Raw genomic sequence first — 14,801 nt, forward strand, 5'->3', positions numbered from 1 at the left:
GCGTTTAACCGGTTGTCCAACCAAACATTAAAAATTATCCCCTTTAAACAACCCCCCCCCCTTTTTTTAAAAATTTTTAAAAAAAATTCCCGTTATGGGGCCCCCCCCCCCCCCCCCCCCCATGCAGGACGCACGTTCGGCGAGCCGCATTCGGAACCGGCGCCTACCGTCGCTGCCAGCGCTCTTTCCCCCGCCAACAGCCCCGCATCAACGGCGTGTTCCGGTGTGGGTAAGAGCGGATCTCGAGACGTGGAAAGAGCGACTCGGGAGCCAATATAAATTCCGGCTTCTCAAGGGCGTTTCTCCCTTTTTTTTCTTTTCTTTCTTTCCCCCCCTTGGGTCACCCCCCCCTTCTGAGAACTACTACTAGGAAGGATAATATTTGAATTTATTACTGGATACCCTTGTGCTATTTACTATTTGTGTCTATCATCTCAATTGAGTGAGCGTGTCAGTAAAATCATCAGACGCTAGCAGCTTCATCATCATCAGCAAATTTCATCATGTCTGCCCCCATCCACTCCGGCTCTGATGCCGCCCAGATCGCATCCACCTGTGCATCGCTCAACATCACCGCCACCGAGTTCGCCGAGCTGCAGAAGCGCGCCACCGCCGCAAAGGCCACCGCCTACTGTCGCTACAGCCGCTTCCGCGTTGGCGCTACGCTGCTGTGCGCTGACGAGGCTGGAGAGGTGGTCTATGTGCCTGGTGCCAACGTGGAGAATGCGTCGTACCCGGTGGGCACATGTGCTGAGCGGGTAGCCTTTGGCACGGCGGTGACGAGCGGCATCAAGAAGTTTAGAGCCATTGCCGTGGCGACGGATATTAGCCCGCCGGCTAGTCCTTGCGGCATGTGCAGACAATTGTGAGTAGTATTTGTTGATTTGGTTTTATAATGCAGTAGTGTTGGTGGCGGTGATATGCAAGGGAGGGCACGGGGAAGATGGAGAGACAGGGGGAAGACTGGGGAGAGTGAGAGAGAGGCTAAATTGGTTCAAGAGTGGCTGGAATAACTAAACTGACCCGATTGGCTACAGCATCCGCGAGTTTTGCTCCCAAGAAACCCCCGTCATTATGTTTGACAAGAACTCAGACTATGCGGTCTTGACGGTGGATCAAGTAAGTCAAGCATCCCTTCAGAGCCCCTGAGCTACCATGCTGCAGCTCAGACAAGCGTCTTCGTGGAACTCATTGAGCTAACACATCCCTTACAGCTTCTTCCTATGTCTTTTGGTCCAGACGCTCTACCGCCTCCTGGCGCCCCTGGATACTAAGATTTGATGTCTTGGCTGTGCTTGACACTATTGACGCCGTGCGGCTGCAACATCCGTGCGGCTACTGCAAGGAGTAACGGGGGGGGACGGAAGGAGACTACTAGTGGCACTAAGCTCGTGCCTGAAGGGATGATTTATGGTTGTTTTTTGTGCATCTATTCTTTTTTAATAATGACACGAAGTAATTTGAGATAATGCATGTCTTGAAAGCCAATTTCCACAATGCAGTGACCACATGCAGGGAGAAAACGTCACTCTTACGATTATCTTGATACAGGCCCTTTGTATGTTTCAATTCATAGTAGTGGAGGAAACAAAATAAGGCATCCCAATCAGGACACCGCAATCAGTCTTTTTGAGGCTATATCCGAGATCATTGCAGGATACGGGGACTAGTTTGCGTGAAGCGAAAAGAAATAGAAAAAATAATTAAAAATTCAACATCCTCCGTGTTTGACTCGACCTATCCGTATTATTCAACCGCCCGTCTGGCCATTCATCCGCAATCTCATATCCATCCCGTAGCGTTCTTCCAAGGTTCCCATGTTTCCATGCTGTACTATATGTAAAATATCGTATGTATTATCTATGTATCGTAAGAAAAATAAGTTGGTTCTGCACAACACATCCAATTTATGTCACACATTTCCCGCTTCTACCATTTGACGAGCTGTTCAGCAATCGTCGTCACCCCCGTTGCCGCCATCACCGGGATTGCCAGTGGAACCAGGGCCGTATGGACCAGAAGTAGACGAGCGAGGGAGGGTTGTAAATGTTGTGGGGACACTGCGAGTGAAGGAGATGGTGTTAAAGTTGGAAGGGGGAGTTGGTTGGCCACCGTTGCCGTCATCACCACCTGGGGTGGATGACTCCGTGAAGCTAATCACTGGAGTGCTTGATGCAATCTGGGTGCTAAAGGTGGTGACGGGAGGGTTGCCATTTCCAGGAGTGGTTGACGATCCAGAGCCAGGGCCACCGGGATTTGAGCCACCAGGGGGGGTGTCATCGTCACAGTCGTCGTCATCACCAGGTGTTGATGTGCCAGTTGGATTAGCAGGATCACTGGTCTGGGCCTTGACGGGAACAGTGGGAGAGCTAGTGGTGGTGGTGGTGGTGGATGAAACATGGTCATTGAAGGCTCCTCCAGGGACGGAGAAGGAAGACGTAGTGGAGATGGTGGCAGTGGGCTGGAAAGGCAGGCTGCTGGTGGAGCTTTGGGTGAATGTCTCAGTGGTGGTGGCACTGGTGGAGCTGCTGTCTGTGGGATCACAGTCATCGTCACCATCGTCAGTTGGCGTGGCGGTGGTGGTGCTGGGAGTGTTGGTCCTTGATGTGAGGGGATCTGATGTGGTGGGATCTGATGTGGTGGAAGCTGTGTTTGACGACGGTCCTGTAGGGAAGAACGTTGTAGAAGATGCTCCCGTGGTAGAGTCACCCGAAGTGGTGCTAGACTGGAAAGGGATGATGGAGCTTGATGTCTCAGTTGTAGACGAGCTGTCAGAGGCGGTACCAGTGGTAGACGAAGCAGTGGACCTGGTGAACACGGTAACAGACGATGAAGTGGCAGAAACAGTGGTGGAGCTCACAGAGTCACTGTCGGTGCTTGGTGGATCTGTAGGGTCGCAGTCGTCTGTGTCAGGAGGTGCAGTCGTGGAAGTGACTCCAGTGATTGTGGACGAGGTCAAGAACTGACCGCCGGGGGGTCCTGACGAAGTGGTTGACGAAGTGCCAGAAGTGCTAGCACTAGTGGATTGAGTAGAGACGCTTCCAGTGGTAGATGCGGTGTTGCTACTGGCAGTGGTGCTGCTGACGATGCTCGAAGAGGTCAAGAATTGACCGCCTGGAGGACCTGAAGAAGTGGTCGATGAAGCAGTGCTGCTGCTAGAGCCAGTACCAGTGGATGACTGTCCTCCAGGGGGAGTAGAGCCAGTGCCGGTTGATGACTGTCCTCCAGGGGGAGTAGAGGAGCCATTAGGAGGCGCAGTTGAAGAAGCAGTGCCTGAAGTGGTAGCAGAGCCAGGGGGAACGCTTCCAGTGGAAGACGAGGTGCCACTGCTGGTGGTGCTGGAAGACGTCAAGAACTGGCCACCTGGAGGTCCAGAGGACGTGGACGACTGTCCACCTGGAGGAGTGGAAGAGCCGGTGCCAGTGGACAACTGTCCTCCGGGAGGAGTAGAGCCAGTGGCGGTAGACGACTGTCCTCCGGGAGGAGTAGAGCCAGTGGCGGTAGACGACTGTCCTCCGGGAGGAGTAGAGCCAGTGACAGTAGATGACTGTCCTCCGGGAGGAGTAGAAGAACGAGTACCAGTTGACGACTGTCCTCCAGGGGGAGTAGAAGACCCAGCAGGAGGATCACTCTTGGTCGACGAAGTGGAAGAGGCAGAAAATGGAATGGTGCTGCTGCTACCACCGATGCTAACTGACGAGGTCACAAACTGGCCTCCTGGAGGTCCACTGGAAGAAGAGCCAAAGGTCTCGACTGAGCTTGAAGACGATCCAAACGTGATGATGGAGCTTGAAGAAGATCCAAATGTGGTGACAGAGCTACTAGGTCCGCTGGGAGTCGCAGTGGAAGAGCGATGACCAGTTGAATGACGACCTGAGGAAGAAGGACCAGTGTGAGAAGGACCAGTGTGAGAACCGCTGTGGGAACTGCTATGGCCTACAGGGGGCGGCGAATAAGGCGGCGGGACATATGGATGAGATTTTGTCGCCGTATTAGACGTCCCTGGAGTAGGACCATTGCTAGGCTGCCCATCATGAGTAGTGGGAGTGACATAGATTGTCGTCGCAATAGTCACTGTCGTGGTGGTGGTGATGCTCAGAGTGGCACACGTGGGTTGCACGAGCCTCTTGTCCAAGAGGACATTGGCAGACAGGTCAATGGCCACTTCCGCCTTCTCAAGTCATGTCAGTTCTCGATTCAAACATTCTAGGTCACCAATCTCAGTTACCCACCTGTTCTGCCTGAGCAGTCACTACAGACAGCAGCCCCGTGGCCGCAGCAAAAGAGAGGAAACGCATAACTATTAGCCTTGCAATAAAAACACACAAAAGATTGATTAAAAAGAAGGAAGTAAAGAGCGAGAAGAAGTATAAACACCCAGCCAGACAACACTGGTGGAAACAATATATAAGGAGTGGACGGCCTGTCAAGCAAATTATCCTGCCCAAACGGTGGATGGACTTGAACAAATTTTACAAGAGGAACACGATGAGGTCCATCATTTATAACAAATCCCCAGCCCCTGCATGGCAACAATTAATGAATCTGGAACCAAATAAGACCTTGGGATGAGCCCTCTGGAAGCAGGGAGAGTACGTCGGATGGGGGACCGGTGTCAATAGTCCACCCACCATCTGCCGTGTGACAGCCGTAAGATTAGACCAGCTGCAGGTGGAAAGGGAGCAAAGGGAGCACATTTCTCGCCCTGCATAGCCCCCATGCTAGAAGGTGAGTGATAGTCAGGGAATAGTTCACGGTCAAGGGGCAGAGTACGCCATATAACAGATACTTCACATGTCAGGGCAATTTGAGATTTAACGAAACCAATTGATTCATAGTACCATCGTCCTGGATAGCATTTTGTGTATCTGTCTGTGTTCATAGCGTAAGCCGTTCTGCCTCTGGCAGATTTGCCGTTGGGAAATGAGTCTTTCTGTTGTAAGACGTAGAATATGCAAAAGGGTATCCGGACCAGAGACACTCTCATTTTAAACGCCCGCTGCGTCTCTGGTCACACAACGAATAAAAACAAGATTTGGCTGAAAACGAGAGAGCCATAAAAAAGGTGGATGCGAAAGCAATATGCATAAGTGTGTATGCGCCAATTTCCGAAATTCCACAAGCCTGTGTCCCGTGCGCCTGGAAGTCGAGTGAAACAAGAAAAAAGACCTTCCCGAACCAAAACATAAAAAGAAAAGAGAGGAAGAAAGTGATAAAAATCCATAAGTCTGCGCACGCTCATATGCTGTATCGTTCATAATTTCAAAACCGCCGCCGCCAGGGCCTTCAATCTTAGTCCTCCCAAATCGTTTCCAAGTCAATGTCGCCACGCCGTTCGGCGCCGCATACGCTCCACCGCTTCCGCTTGTCTTTGGAGCCAAAGGCCATTGTGCGACCACGAGCCGGCAGATCCAGGCCCCGTCCTTTTGCATCCGATGGGTCTCCAGCATCCGATGCCTCAGCCGCAGCCTTTAGCTGGGCCTGTCGTTCCGCCTCGAGCGCCTCCTCCTCGGCGTCAGGAGAGTCGGGGATAGTTTCCAGACTCGAAATGCTGGGGCTACGGGACCTCAACGACGTCGGCGTTGAAGGGACCGAGGAAAGCGTGCCATAGCTACTAGAAAAGGGATCATATGCCTTGTAGAGAGATGAGGAGCTGGAGGTTGGGGTGCTGGGTAGAGCTGGCAGAGAGCCAGTGCTCGATTGGGAGTAATTTCGAATTGGCGACGACGTTCGACGGACCCGCGTCAGGGTCCCATTAGTTGAGACACCCAGGACGGGAGAGCCACTCCTCTCAGCAGGCAGCCGGTCGTGGTCGAGAACTGAGGTGCGCACGGGAGATGTCATGGGGAAAGCTTCATCCACTGGTTTTCGCGGCGTGCGAACTCGGCTGGGGGACTGCGCAGGGCTGGCTGGGCGAAGCTGTGGAGAGAAGAGCAAGTGGCCGGAACCAGTGACGCCAGGCATGGACTGCGTACGACCCATGGGTGCGGCGCCGATGCTAGCAGCGGACCGCGAGCGCATATGGGAAATGCCGGACAGAGGAGAGGTAGTTCGGGGGCGGTAGGGGAGGGCGACCATGGGCGTCCAGGAAAAGGCGTGATTCGACGTCGGACTTGGATCGGTGCTACGTCGCAAGTTCGGCGGTTTTCTGGCAATGTCCAGATCAAACGTGGAAAGCGTATGCGGGCTGTTGACGCGGGCCTTGGACGGCACAGCGCGAAATTCCTCCATGCGCTCTGTCTCAGGAACGGGCTCCATCATGATGGCCTGTCGAACGTTGCATGCGAACAGCCTACGAGATGGCGGATGGCCTGTGAAGCAGCCCTGCTGCGCGAGCGCCCAGGACGAATCTTTGTCGGTTGAAATACGGCGGCAACTGGTGTGAGAGGAAGCTGCATACGGCACAGAGAATACTGTTGGGTCTATCGATGGATGTTGCCTTGGGGGACGGCAGAGAGATATAAATTATCAAACGGTGGAGAGAATTGCGGTATCAGGTAGGTGGATATGAATCAGCCCGGCTGAAGCAGCGCCGGCGGCTAAGCTGAGCGACAAGGCTGAGCTGACACAGAAGTGCAAGCGCGACGGCGTCGCTTCTCAGCGGTTTGTAAGTGGCCAGAGGTCGAGGATGGAGTTGAGGATGCAGTTGAGGTTGAGGTTGAAAAAGCAGAGTTGGCAGCGGAGCAGGCAATGGCCTTTTACCTAGTGGTTAACGGTAGGCCGACATTCCTCTCCTGAGACTAGGGTGTAAACACCGGCAACCGGTCGAAAAAACCGCAGGCCGAAATAACCGGGGTGATGGCGACCAGAGGGATGATGGAGACTCCGAGTGCGGTGAAGAATGGAGAGGTGGGAAAAAAGATGAGCGATGAGGAAAAGATAGACGCCCCTCAAGCGAAGAAGACCCCTTCTTTTGGGGAGAGGCGGCTTCCAATCCAAATTCGGATGCAGGTATAATAGCGCGGAGAAGGCGCTGTTGCGCGCTTATGGACGGCGACGGGACACAGGTTCTGTAGTGCTACAGGTTCGCATGTACAAGCTAGTATCTGCGCTGCTCTGCGCCGCCGTGCATGACTCGCCTGTACTTGACCACACAGGACCATCTAATCTAATCTAACTGGGAAAGTCTTGGCCATGCTTGTCAAAAACAGGTCTAACATGGCCTAGAAGGTGTAGAAGACGTAGACAGGCTACTAACAACGCCACACTCATGACTGAGAGAAATAGGCACTGAGTAATAACCTGCAACCTAGCACTGCACGGAACCTATTCATGCAATTAATTGCAGCGCATTTCACGGATTGACAAATTCATTGATAAGACAAATCGCAATGAAAATACTAACAAGACATCACTAAAACACAAAGAATTTTTCACCATTGCCACTATGGAGCGCCGTCGCGGGCTGGCCGGCGCACTTCGCCATGCATGCCATTTTCAATCTTCATTATTACTCAGCCTGTGTGGCACAAACTCCCAGCCACTCCCTTCTTGTTCATTAAAAGGCGTTAGGACTTAGTATCAAGCCTTTTCGGGCATTCAACGGCGCGCCTTTTTCTCCAAAAATTTAGCATCTCGTCAAAAAAAAAAATTGTCAAAAAGGAGAAAAGGTTGGCAATGCCATTTCTCGCAGTTACCGGAAATGGAGATATCTTGCACGCACACTTTGTAGGGAGCAAATGACTCGTCTCGTGCATGCAAAGCATGGTGTGTAAGCAGCTATAGCTCTTTTTGCGAGGTATCCCGTGCATCACAATAGCAACCAGATATACAGTAGACATGGTAAAATTTTATCCGGATTCTTTTGTCTCTCTTTCTTTCTTTTGCATGTGTATACGATAAACCGCATTTGGTCATCCCGGATGCGTTGAATTCTCTACCAAGTTAAATGTCGATTAAATACATGTAAACTGCTGTGAATAGAGACTCGTGATTAACGTATAGTGTGGAAGCAAGAAATACAGCCTAGACCTCAGATGACCATGACCCATCTACTAATAAATGCCCAAGCTACACAGCCCATTTCGGAGAATATAAAATCTTACTTTAAAAAAGTCCCATCTGGATTCACCAAGGGTGAAAAGACGAGATTTGAAGATTCCTACCCTACACGCAGCGGCAGCTGTGGGGTGGCCATGAAGACCGCCATGCTTTGTCCAACACCACCGTTAGCGGGACAGCCACGGCGTGAAGTGAGTTGACAGCCAAGGCAACTGAAATACACAGAGGAAGAATGCTAAAAGTTCTGTCGACTTCAAGTGCTTATAGGTTGGGATGCCATAATGTCGCATATGTCCGAGTTCCGTCAATAGTCGCTGCCAAGGTGTTGGGAATATGGATCTGTGTTTACCATTCGGGGTATACGAATGTCGCGCATCATGTATAGGAGGATAAGGAGTCTCACATCTCGGGTGATATAGCGAGACTTGAATTTGACTGTTGACAGTTCTTTTATGCGACTCTCATCCAGAGTTATTGATAATGGATAGCAAGCGTCCTGTCGCCAGAGGCAGCTTGACGCACGTATCCAAAGAAAAGGGGATGCTCGGGTCCTATTACTTCGATCCATCGGATCCAATATGTAGAATAGACAAGGCACTCCGAGGGAGGACATATCATCAATCCAGGCTATAATCGCCAGAACCATGGTTGCCACTACCTGTGACTACAAGTGATTCAGTTCCCGTTCCAGCAAGCGATTACAGCAAATTTGTGTCCTTTGTGTCCTTTCAACATCAAAGTGCCTTAATAAGGACTTTAAGAAACTTGAGCTAATATACTCCTTCAGAAGAAAAAAATATATATATTCACATATCCACTGGCAGTTCTGCCCTTACCGGGGCGTGAGAAGCGCCATAGGTGCATTAAAAATGAGAATTTTTCTCGCATCTTGGGGAAGAGCCTCAAATGCATATACAAATACAATCAAATGTCTATCTCCACGAGCAACGCAATCATTCCTTGGGCTGTGAGAACCGCCATGCACTAAAAGACAACATTTGTATACAAGGGATATTACTCCTCCTAGGTTGTTATCTAGTAGCGCCCTGGGGTGGCACTTAAAGGTGGAACAAGCAAAAAAACCATCATGCACAATTACATAAGTGGGATCTCGAGAATAAATAAAAGTAAGTATTCCTATCTAGCAGTGCTTCAATAGCATAGTAGCAAAATAACCCAAGCATTTTGGGACAGCCTTATTCTTAAGGGAGTCTAAATTTAGAAAAAACACTGTATGTCAGTAACACAATTCTAATTTGCATGTTTGAAGTAACATACGCTATACATGATACCGACGCAACATCAGTCTCATTAAGGGACGAAGCCGTCACCGTATTCCCAATTCGAGACTCCGGGGCACATCCATCGGAGCTTAAGTATATATATTAGCTTAGAAATATTTTAATTTAAGACAGGAACTTACGAAAATAGCTGGCAGAACCCTAGGAATGGAATAGGTGCTCGGTGCACCTCGATCGATTGAACATTGCGGTGCCTTTCTCTGCTATTAGATTTATAGAGAAATGAAAAGATGGGTGACTTACAGATCCCCACTAAGAGTGACGCAGTGGAAATAATTATCGATGACAAGGCTATGGCCTTTGAAGTCTTCCTCACTGTATAACCTGGCCTATAGTTATTTTAGTAAGCTTAAGAATATAGAAAAAGGAAAAAGGAAATAAAATACCACGCCTGTTGGAGCGTCGTCATTCCCAAGGGCAGGAGTAGCAAGAGCTATAACACAGGGAAGCAGCTTGAAGAAATGCATGATGGCTGTTGAAAGAGCTTGCTAATAATCAGGTAGTGAGAGATATGTTGGCTCAAGGGTTTAAAAGTGATGGTTGTATTGAAGTGATGAGTGCTCTTAATGATGGGTAGTGATGGCTCTTTATATACTTGAATTTTTAAGACCTCGACTAATTATTTATGTAAGGTTACAGTCGTCTCATATAACACATATCATGCTCAAAGACTAAAAGATAATTTAAACTAATATTACTCCTATGTCTTATATAACGTGTACCAGTGACAGACTGAAGATGATAAGTGATATTATTCCTCTGTCTTATACTGTGTACCAATCACAGACTTGAAAAGCATTAAAGCAGCATCACTCTTATGTCTTATATATGTATATTATACGCACAGACCAAAGATAACTGAAGTACTTCATAATACCGCTCCTTTGTCTTATAATATGCACCAGTCACAGACTGAAAAGCATCAATTACATAATGGTATTACTATGATTTGTCGCCACTGCCGCCGAGCGCTGCGTTCCCTGACTCAAAAGATTTTTAACAAGCAAGCTGAGGCCCCAAGGCCGAGTAAAACATTCCCACCTTTGCCAGTATATACTTTTTAAACATGACAAATAAGTCTATGCTTAACTTGTCATGTCTTTAAGCAACTCTATTATTTCTAAAATATCAGGTAGTGATGATAGAGGCGGCGGATTAAAGAGCACAAGTCCAGCTATCTACTTTCAAAGTTTAACTATAGTAGTGCATGTATCCCCTATTGCTCTTCTCTCTAACTAATTATAGTTCTTCATGTAAGGAGTTAAGAACTTGCATTTCGCAAGGACAGGCGAAGCGGTGAAGCGGCAGGTGTAGCAGGACTATGGAGACAATATGTAGTGTTTCAACATTACAATTGGCGTTTATATTTATGTAGGTATTCTGGTACTAAGGCACGTCTTATTGGGACCATGACGATTGGCCACGTCTTCTAATGCACACAAACATACCAGCGTCCGCTACAGGCTGGTTTTCCCTGTCACCCAAGGCTGCCGATTCAGTCAGGGGCACCAGACCCATCCGAAAAATCAATTGTATGCAAAACCAGTCAAATCGGTTCACGGCCATACAAAATAAAAGCAAAACTGGCCGGATTGTAACGAAGGGGGAAAACGAGCAAAAATGACCTATCCTGTAGCTTACCCTGCAACCTAGTCTGGATGGCAATAGGAAAATAGCTATTCTAAAGGTACTGGCCCTATAGCTTGGAAAATTCCTATGAGCGCATGGGAACAACTCTTTTTTGTAGTAATTTTCCTTGTTGGAAAGCGGGAAACGGGGAGAGCGAAGAATATAACCGCCCGGTATAAGATAATTTGGCTATTCTCCGCCAAAAGTTTGTCTGCTGAATCCCAGTTGTAAATTATTAACGCGTAGTTAGCTCCGACCACCGTATGGCCCCATAAGGGGTTTTCGGCTAAGTCACGGCCGTTAATCTACAAACAAGACGGACCCCAAGTTTCGCGACTGGCCCACAATAATCCCACTAGGCCAGCCTTTCAATGCTCAGCCTTGTCTTCAAGAACATCAACCATGAGCTCTCCCGACGAGCTAGCGAGAGATACGCCTCCGCCCTACAAACGGCGAAGAACCGGCGACACTCCATCCTCACGGTCTAGCTCCCCCGATGTACTGGCCGGGGATCCAGACGACTTTCTGCCTCCCAGGCGGCTGTCGCAGCGCGGCGGCGGCCTGAGCAAAAGTCCAAGCAAGGCGCCGCAATATCTCGATGATTTCTCTCGCTCACAGTCGCTTTCACGGCCGCTCTCAGAATCCGTTCGTCGATCACGATCAGCATCCAGCTCAGGATCCAGGACGCGCTCGCAATCGCCCGTCCACTCAACACGGTCTCCAACAAGATCCCCTCGCTCTCGACCGCGCTCGCAATCTCCCACGTCCTCAAACCAATCAAGATCAGATTCCTTTTCTCCAGAACTACGACAGCCCACTCCCACACCTCCACAAGAACCGCTCAAGCCCAATTACAAAGCCCGACTAGCTCTCCATGGACACACCAAGGCAGTCTCACAAGTGCGCATCTCGCCAAATGGCCGCTTCATCGCCTCTGCCTCTGCCGACGCGACAGTCAAAATCTGGGATGCCGCCACGGGAGCTCATATGGACACCTTGGTTGGCCACATGGCCGGTGTGAGCTGCGTAGCATGGACGCCAGATAGCAACACGCTGGCGAGCGGCTCAGACGACAAGGCAATCCGACTCTGGGATCGAGTGACGGGGCGGCCGAAGACGACGGCGCGAAAATCAGCAGGTCAAGAGATGGCGCCGCTGAGAGGACATCACAATTACATTCACTGCTTGGCGTTTTCACCAAAAGGGAACATACTGGCCAGCGGATCCTACGATGAGGCCGTTTTTCTTTGGGACGTACGTGCAGGACGGCTAATGAGAAGTCTCCCCGCCCACAGCGACCCGGTCGGAGGTATAGACTTTTGTTGTGACGGCACATTGGTTGTGAGCTGTTCCACGGACGGATTGATGTAAGTTTTGCGTATCGAACAAGTTGTGAGATTTTATCCGACGTGCTAATCCATGTCTAGCCGTGTATGGGATACTTCGACTGGCCAATGCTTGCGAACTCTTGTCCACGAAGACAATCCCGCCGTAAGCAACGTATGCTTCTCTCCCAACGGCCGCTTCGTCCTCGCCTTCAACCTTGATAACTGTATCCGTCTATGGGACTACGTTTCTGGAAGCGTCAAAAAGACTTACCAAGGCCATCGCAATGAGAAATTCTCCATTGGAGGCTGTTTTGCCATCCTCAACGGCGAAGCATTCGTTGCCTCTGCCAGCGAAGATGGAGATGTCATACTCTGGGACGTCAAGAGCAAGGAGGTACTTCAGAGAGTACAGGGTCACAAGGGGGTGTGCTTCTGGGTAGATGTCCATGGTGAGACGATGGCCACCGCCGGACAGGATGGCTCAATCAGGGTTTATCGGCACATCGGGCCCTCTGAGGAAGTGAACGGAGATGGTGTGAGCAGCCACTCAAAGACTCCGAATCATGGGATGCTACAGGGAGAGCTGCCAATTCGACAAGATGATGTTAAGCTGGAAGATGCTTTGATTTAACAGAGGCTGGACCTGAGCAATGTATTACTACGGCGTCCTCATTTGCTGGTTTGGCGTCTGTTATTTACGTTGGGCTATAAATTTATTGCAAAGCTGCCGTCAAATATTAATACATTGATTGCAGCACGAATATGCTTTCCTCTGCTTAAGCTTGTGGCCTGCATATAATCCTTTACGTCGCTGTATTGCATTATAATACTCCACCTTTCTTCAATGCGTACCAGCCTAGGCAGGACACGTCTTGGTAGCAGAATATTAAAATGTAAATGCTAGTCGTAATTATTGCTCTGCTACATCTACCGCTTCACCGCTTCTGCTGCCCTTGCGCAATGCAGGTTCTTGAACCCCTGCGCGAGGAACTATAATTAGCTTAGAGAGAAGAGCAATGGGAAGATAAATGCACTACTATAATTGATAACTTTGGAAATAAATAGCTGGACTGGTGCGTTTTTACCCACCGCCTTTATCACCAGCTGATATTTCGGAAAAAACAGTTGCTTTAGTCCGATCAGATATGACATGGAAGCTAAGCATAGACTTATTTGCCATGGTTGAAAAGCAAATACCGACAGAAGTAAGAATGTTTCACTGAGTATAGGGCCTCGATCTGCTTGTGAAGAATTTTTTGACTCAGAAAACGCAGCTCTCGGCCGCGGTAGCGACAAATTGTATCAATACTGTATCAATACTGTTGAATGCTTCTCCGTCTGTCCGTATGATACGCGATATATGAGACATAGGAGTAATACCACCGTTACCATCGGCCTGTGTTTATGATATACGTTATGAAAGATATAGGAGTAATATCCTTTAATTCTTTTCAGTTTGTGTAACCAGTATATGTTATATCAGATATAGGAGTAATATCAGTAATATCAATTTGGCTATCTTTAGTCTGTGTGTTTGATGGACGTTATACAAGATTAGGAGCAATATCCTTTAATGCTCTTCAATCTGTGTGACTGGTACACGTTATAAGACATGAGAGTAGTATCTTTGGTCTGTCCGCATGATACACGTTAGTTGCGACACTCTTGAAGTTAAATCCCTTCAAAATATATTAATAGTTAGTAAAGAGCTAAGGAATTCAACTATATAAAGAGCCGTTACTTCTCGGCATTGAGAGCACTCATCTGGCTCTTTAATACAATCACCGTATTGGAAACATTAGGCCAACACACCTCTCACTGCCCGATTGTTAATAAGCTCCTTAAACAGCTATCATCATGCACTTCTTCAAGCTTCTCCCCTGTGTTATTGCTCTTGCTTCTCCGGCCTTTGCTGCTCCGGCCTTTGCGGAAAGCAATGCAGCAGCTCACTGGGTATTTTGTTTTATTTTCCCCATTCTATATTTATAAGCTTACTAAAATAACTATATGCCACGTTGTACAGCGAGAAAGACTTTCACGGCGATAGCTTTAGCCTTGGCGCCGGCGATCTTAATCGCTGCTTCGCTCTTCATGACCCTTTGTTAGTTACCCATCTTATTAATATTTTATAAATCTGACAACAAAGAAAGGCACAACAACGTTAAGTCGATAGAGACATTGGTATTCCAAGGCAGCGGCATCGCCTTCCCTCAATCCATGTTCGATGCGCGCTATACACGTGAGTTCTTGTTCCATATCGAAATATTTGCAGGCTAATACGTTATACTCAAGTACCAACAACTGTACCGAAACGGCTCCTATTGGCAATGTGGTAACCACTTCGGCTCTCAGACACACCAATATCGCGGCCGTAACTTGTTACATCGTGGGAAGTATATTACTGTAATTATCTTCAGTCTGTATATACACTACACGCCATACAAAACACTCTCATAGTTATATTACTGGGAACTATATAAATAATTAGTAACATGCTTGAAGATTTAATTATATAAATGGCTATCACTGCCCACACCAGAAG

At 48.7% G+C, this 14,801-nt stretch overlaps 6 protein-coding genes across 6 annotated transcripts; 3 read left to right on the forward strand and 3 right to left on the reverse strand.

Annotated features, from left to right (window-relative positions):
• Window positions 1-503: 503 nt before the first annotated feature.
• On the forward strand, window positions 504-1,274 carry GGI43DRAFT_379522 (cytidine deaminase; the record flags this gene model as incomplete). Its single annotated transcript, XM_083202855.1, has 3 exons — window positions 504-865; window positions 1,038-1,119; window positions 1,215-1,274. The coding sequence occupies 3 exons, from the start codon at window positions 504-506 to the stop codon at window positions 1,272-1,274; spliced, it is 504 nt and encodes a 167-aa protein (XP_083064975.1).
• A 674-nt stretch (window positions 1,275-1,948) lies between these two features.
• Window positions 1,949-4,298, reverse strand: GGI43DRAFT_379523 (uncharacterized protein; the record flags this gene model as incomplete). The annotated part of the gene is made up of 2 exons (XM_083202856.1): window positions 1,949-4,171; window positions 4,233-4,298. The coding sequence occupies 2 exons, from the start codon at window positions 4,296-4,298 to the stop codon at window positions 1,949-1,951; spliced, it is 2,289 nt and encodes a 762-aa protein (XP_083064976.1).
• Window positions 4,299-5,140: 842 nt separating this feature from the next.
• Window positions 5,141-6,576, reverse strand: GGI43DRAFT_151985 (uncharacterized protein). Its single transcript, XM_083199442.1, has one exon. The coding sequence runs from the start codon at window positions 6,259-6,261 to the stop codon at window positions 5,293-5,295; it is 969 nt and encodes a 322-aa protein (XP_083064977.1). The 5' UTR covers window positions 6,262-6,576; the 3' UTR covers window positions 5,141-5,292.
• Window positions 6,577-9,110: 2,534 nt separating this feature from the next.
• GGI43DRAFT_393357 (uncharacterized protein) lies at window positions 9,111-9,946 on the reverse strand. Its single transcript, XM_083204658.1, has 5 exons — window positions 9,689-9,946; window positions 9,546-9,631; window positions 9,425-9,496; window positions 9,280-9,372; window positions 9,111-9,213 (listed from the first exon to the last, which is right to left on the reverse strand). Exons 1-5 carry the CDS (start codon window positions 9,767-9,769, stop codon window positions 9,204-9,206), a joined length of 342 nt encoding a protein of 113 aa, XP_083064978.1. The 5' UTR covers window positions 9,770-9,946; the 3' UTR covers window positions 9,111-9,203.
• Window positions 9,947-11,333: 1,387 nt separating this feature from the next.
• On the forward strand, window positions 11,334-12,890 carry GGI43DRAFT_420381 (WD40-repeat-containing domain protein; the record flags this gene model as incomplete). The annotated part of the gene is made up of 2 exons (XM_083207809.1): window positions 11,334-12,298; window positions 12,359-12,890. 2 exons carry the CDS (start codon window positions 11,334-11,336, stop codon window positions 12,888-12,890), a joined length of 1,497 nt encoding a protein of 498 aa, XP_083064979.1.
• A 1,143-nt stretch (window positions 12,891-14,033) lies between these two features.
• On the forward strand, window positions 14,034-14,773 carry GGI43DRAFT_393363 (uncharacterized protein). Its single transcript, XM_083204659.1, has 4 exons — window positions 14,034-14,212; window positions 14,269-14,360; window positions 14,410-14,498; window positions 14,552-14,773. The coding sequence occupies exons 1-4, from the start codon at window positions 14,117-14,119 to the stop codon at window positions 14,593-14,595; spliced, it is 321 nt and encodes a 106-aa protein (XP_083064980.1). The 5' UTR covers window positions 14,034-14,116; the 3' UTR covers window positions 14,596-14,773.
• Window positions 14,774-14,801: the final 28 nt, after the last annotated feature.

Source organism: Trichoderma evansii (assembly GCF_050947405.1).
Source record: "Trichoderma evansii strain SZMC 28006 chromosome Unknown GGI43scaffold_2, whole genome shotgun sequence".
Classification (NCBI taxonomy): Eukaryota; Fungi; Ascomycota; class Sordariomycetes; order Hypocreales; family Hypocreaceae; genus Trichoderma; species Trichoderma evansii.

Coding starts and splice junctions, on each gene's coding strand:
- GGI43DRAFT_151985 (XM_083199442.1), bottom strand. CDS start 6,261: ATGATGGAGCCCGTTCCTGAGACAGAGCGCATGGAGGAATTTCGCGCT.
- GGI43DRAFT_393357 (XM_083204658.1), bottom strand. CDS start 9,769: ATGCATTTCTTCAAGCTGCTTCCCTGTGTTATAGCTCTTGCTACTCCT. Junction 9,632..9,688: donor ACGACGCTCCAACAGGCGTG/GTATTTTATTTC, acceptor AAATAACTATAG/GCCAGGTTATACAGTGAGGA. Junction 9,497..9,545: donor GTCACTCTTAGTGGGGATCT/GTAAGTCACCCA, acceptor TAGCAGAGAAAG/GCACCGCAATGTTCAATCGA.
- GGI43DRAFT_393363 (XM_083204659.1), top strand. CDS start 14,117: ATGCACTTCTTCAAGCTTCTCCCCTGTGTTATTGCTCTTGCTTCTCCG. Junction 14,213..14,268: donor GCAATGCAGCAGCTCACTGG/GTATTTTGTTTT, acceptor AAATAACTATAT/GCCACGTTGTACAGCGAGAA. Junction 14,499..14,551: donor GTTCGATGCGCGCTATACAC/GTGAGTTCTTGT, acceptor GTTATACTCAAG/TACCAACAACTGTACCGAAA.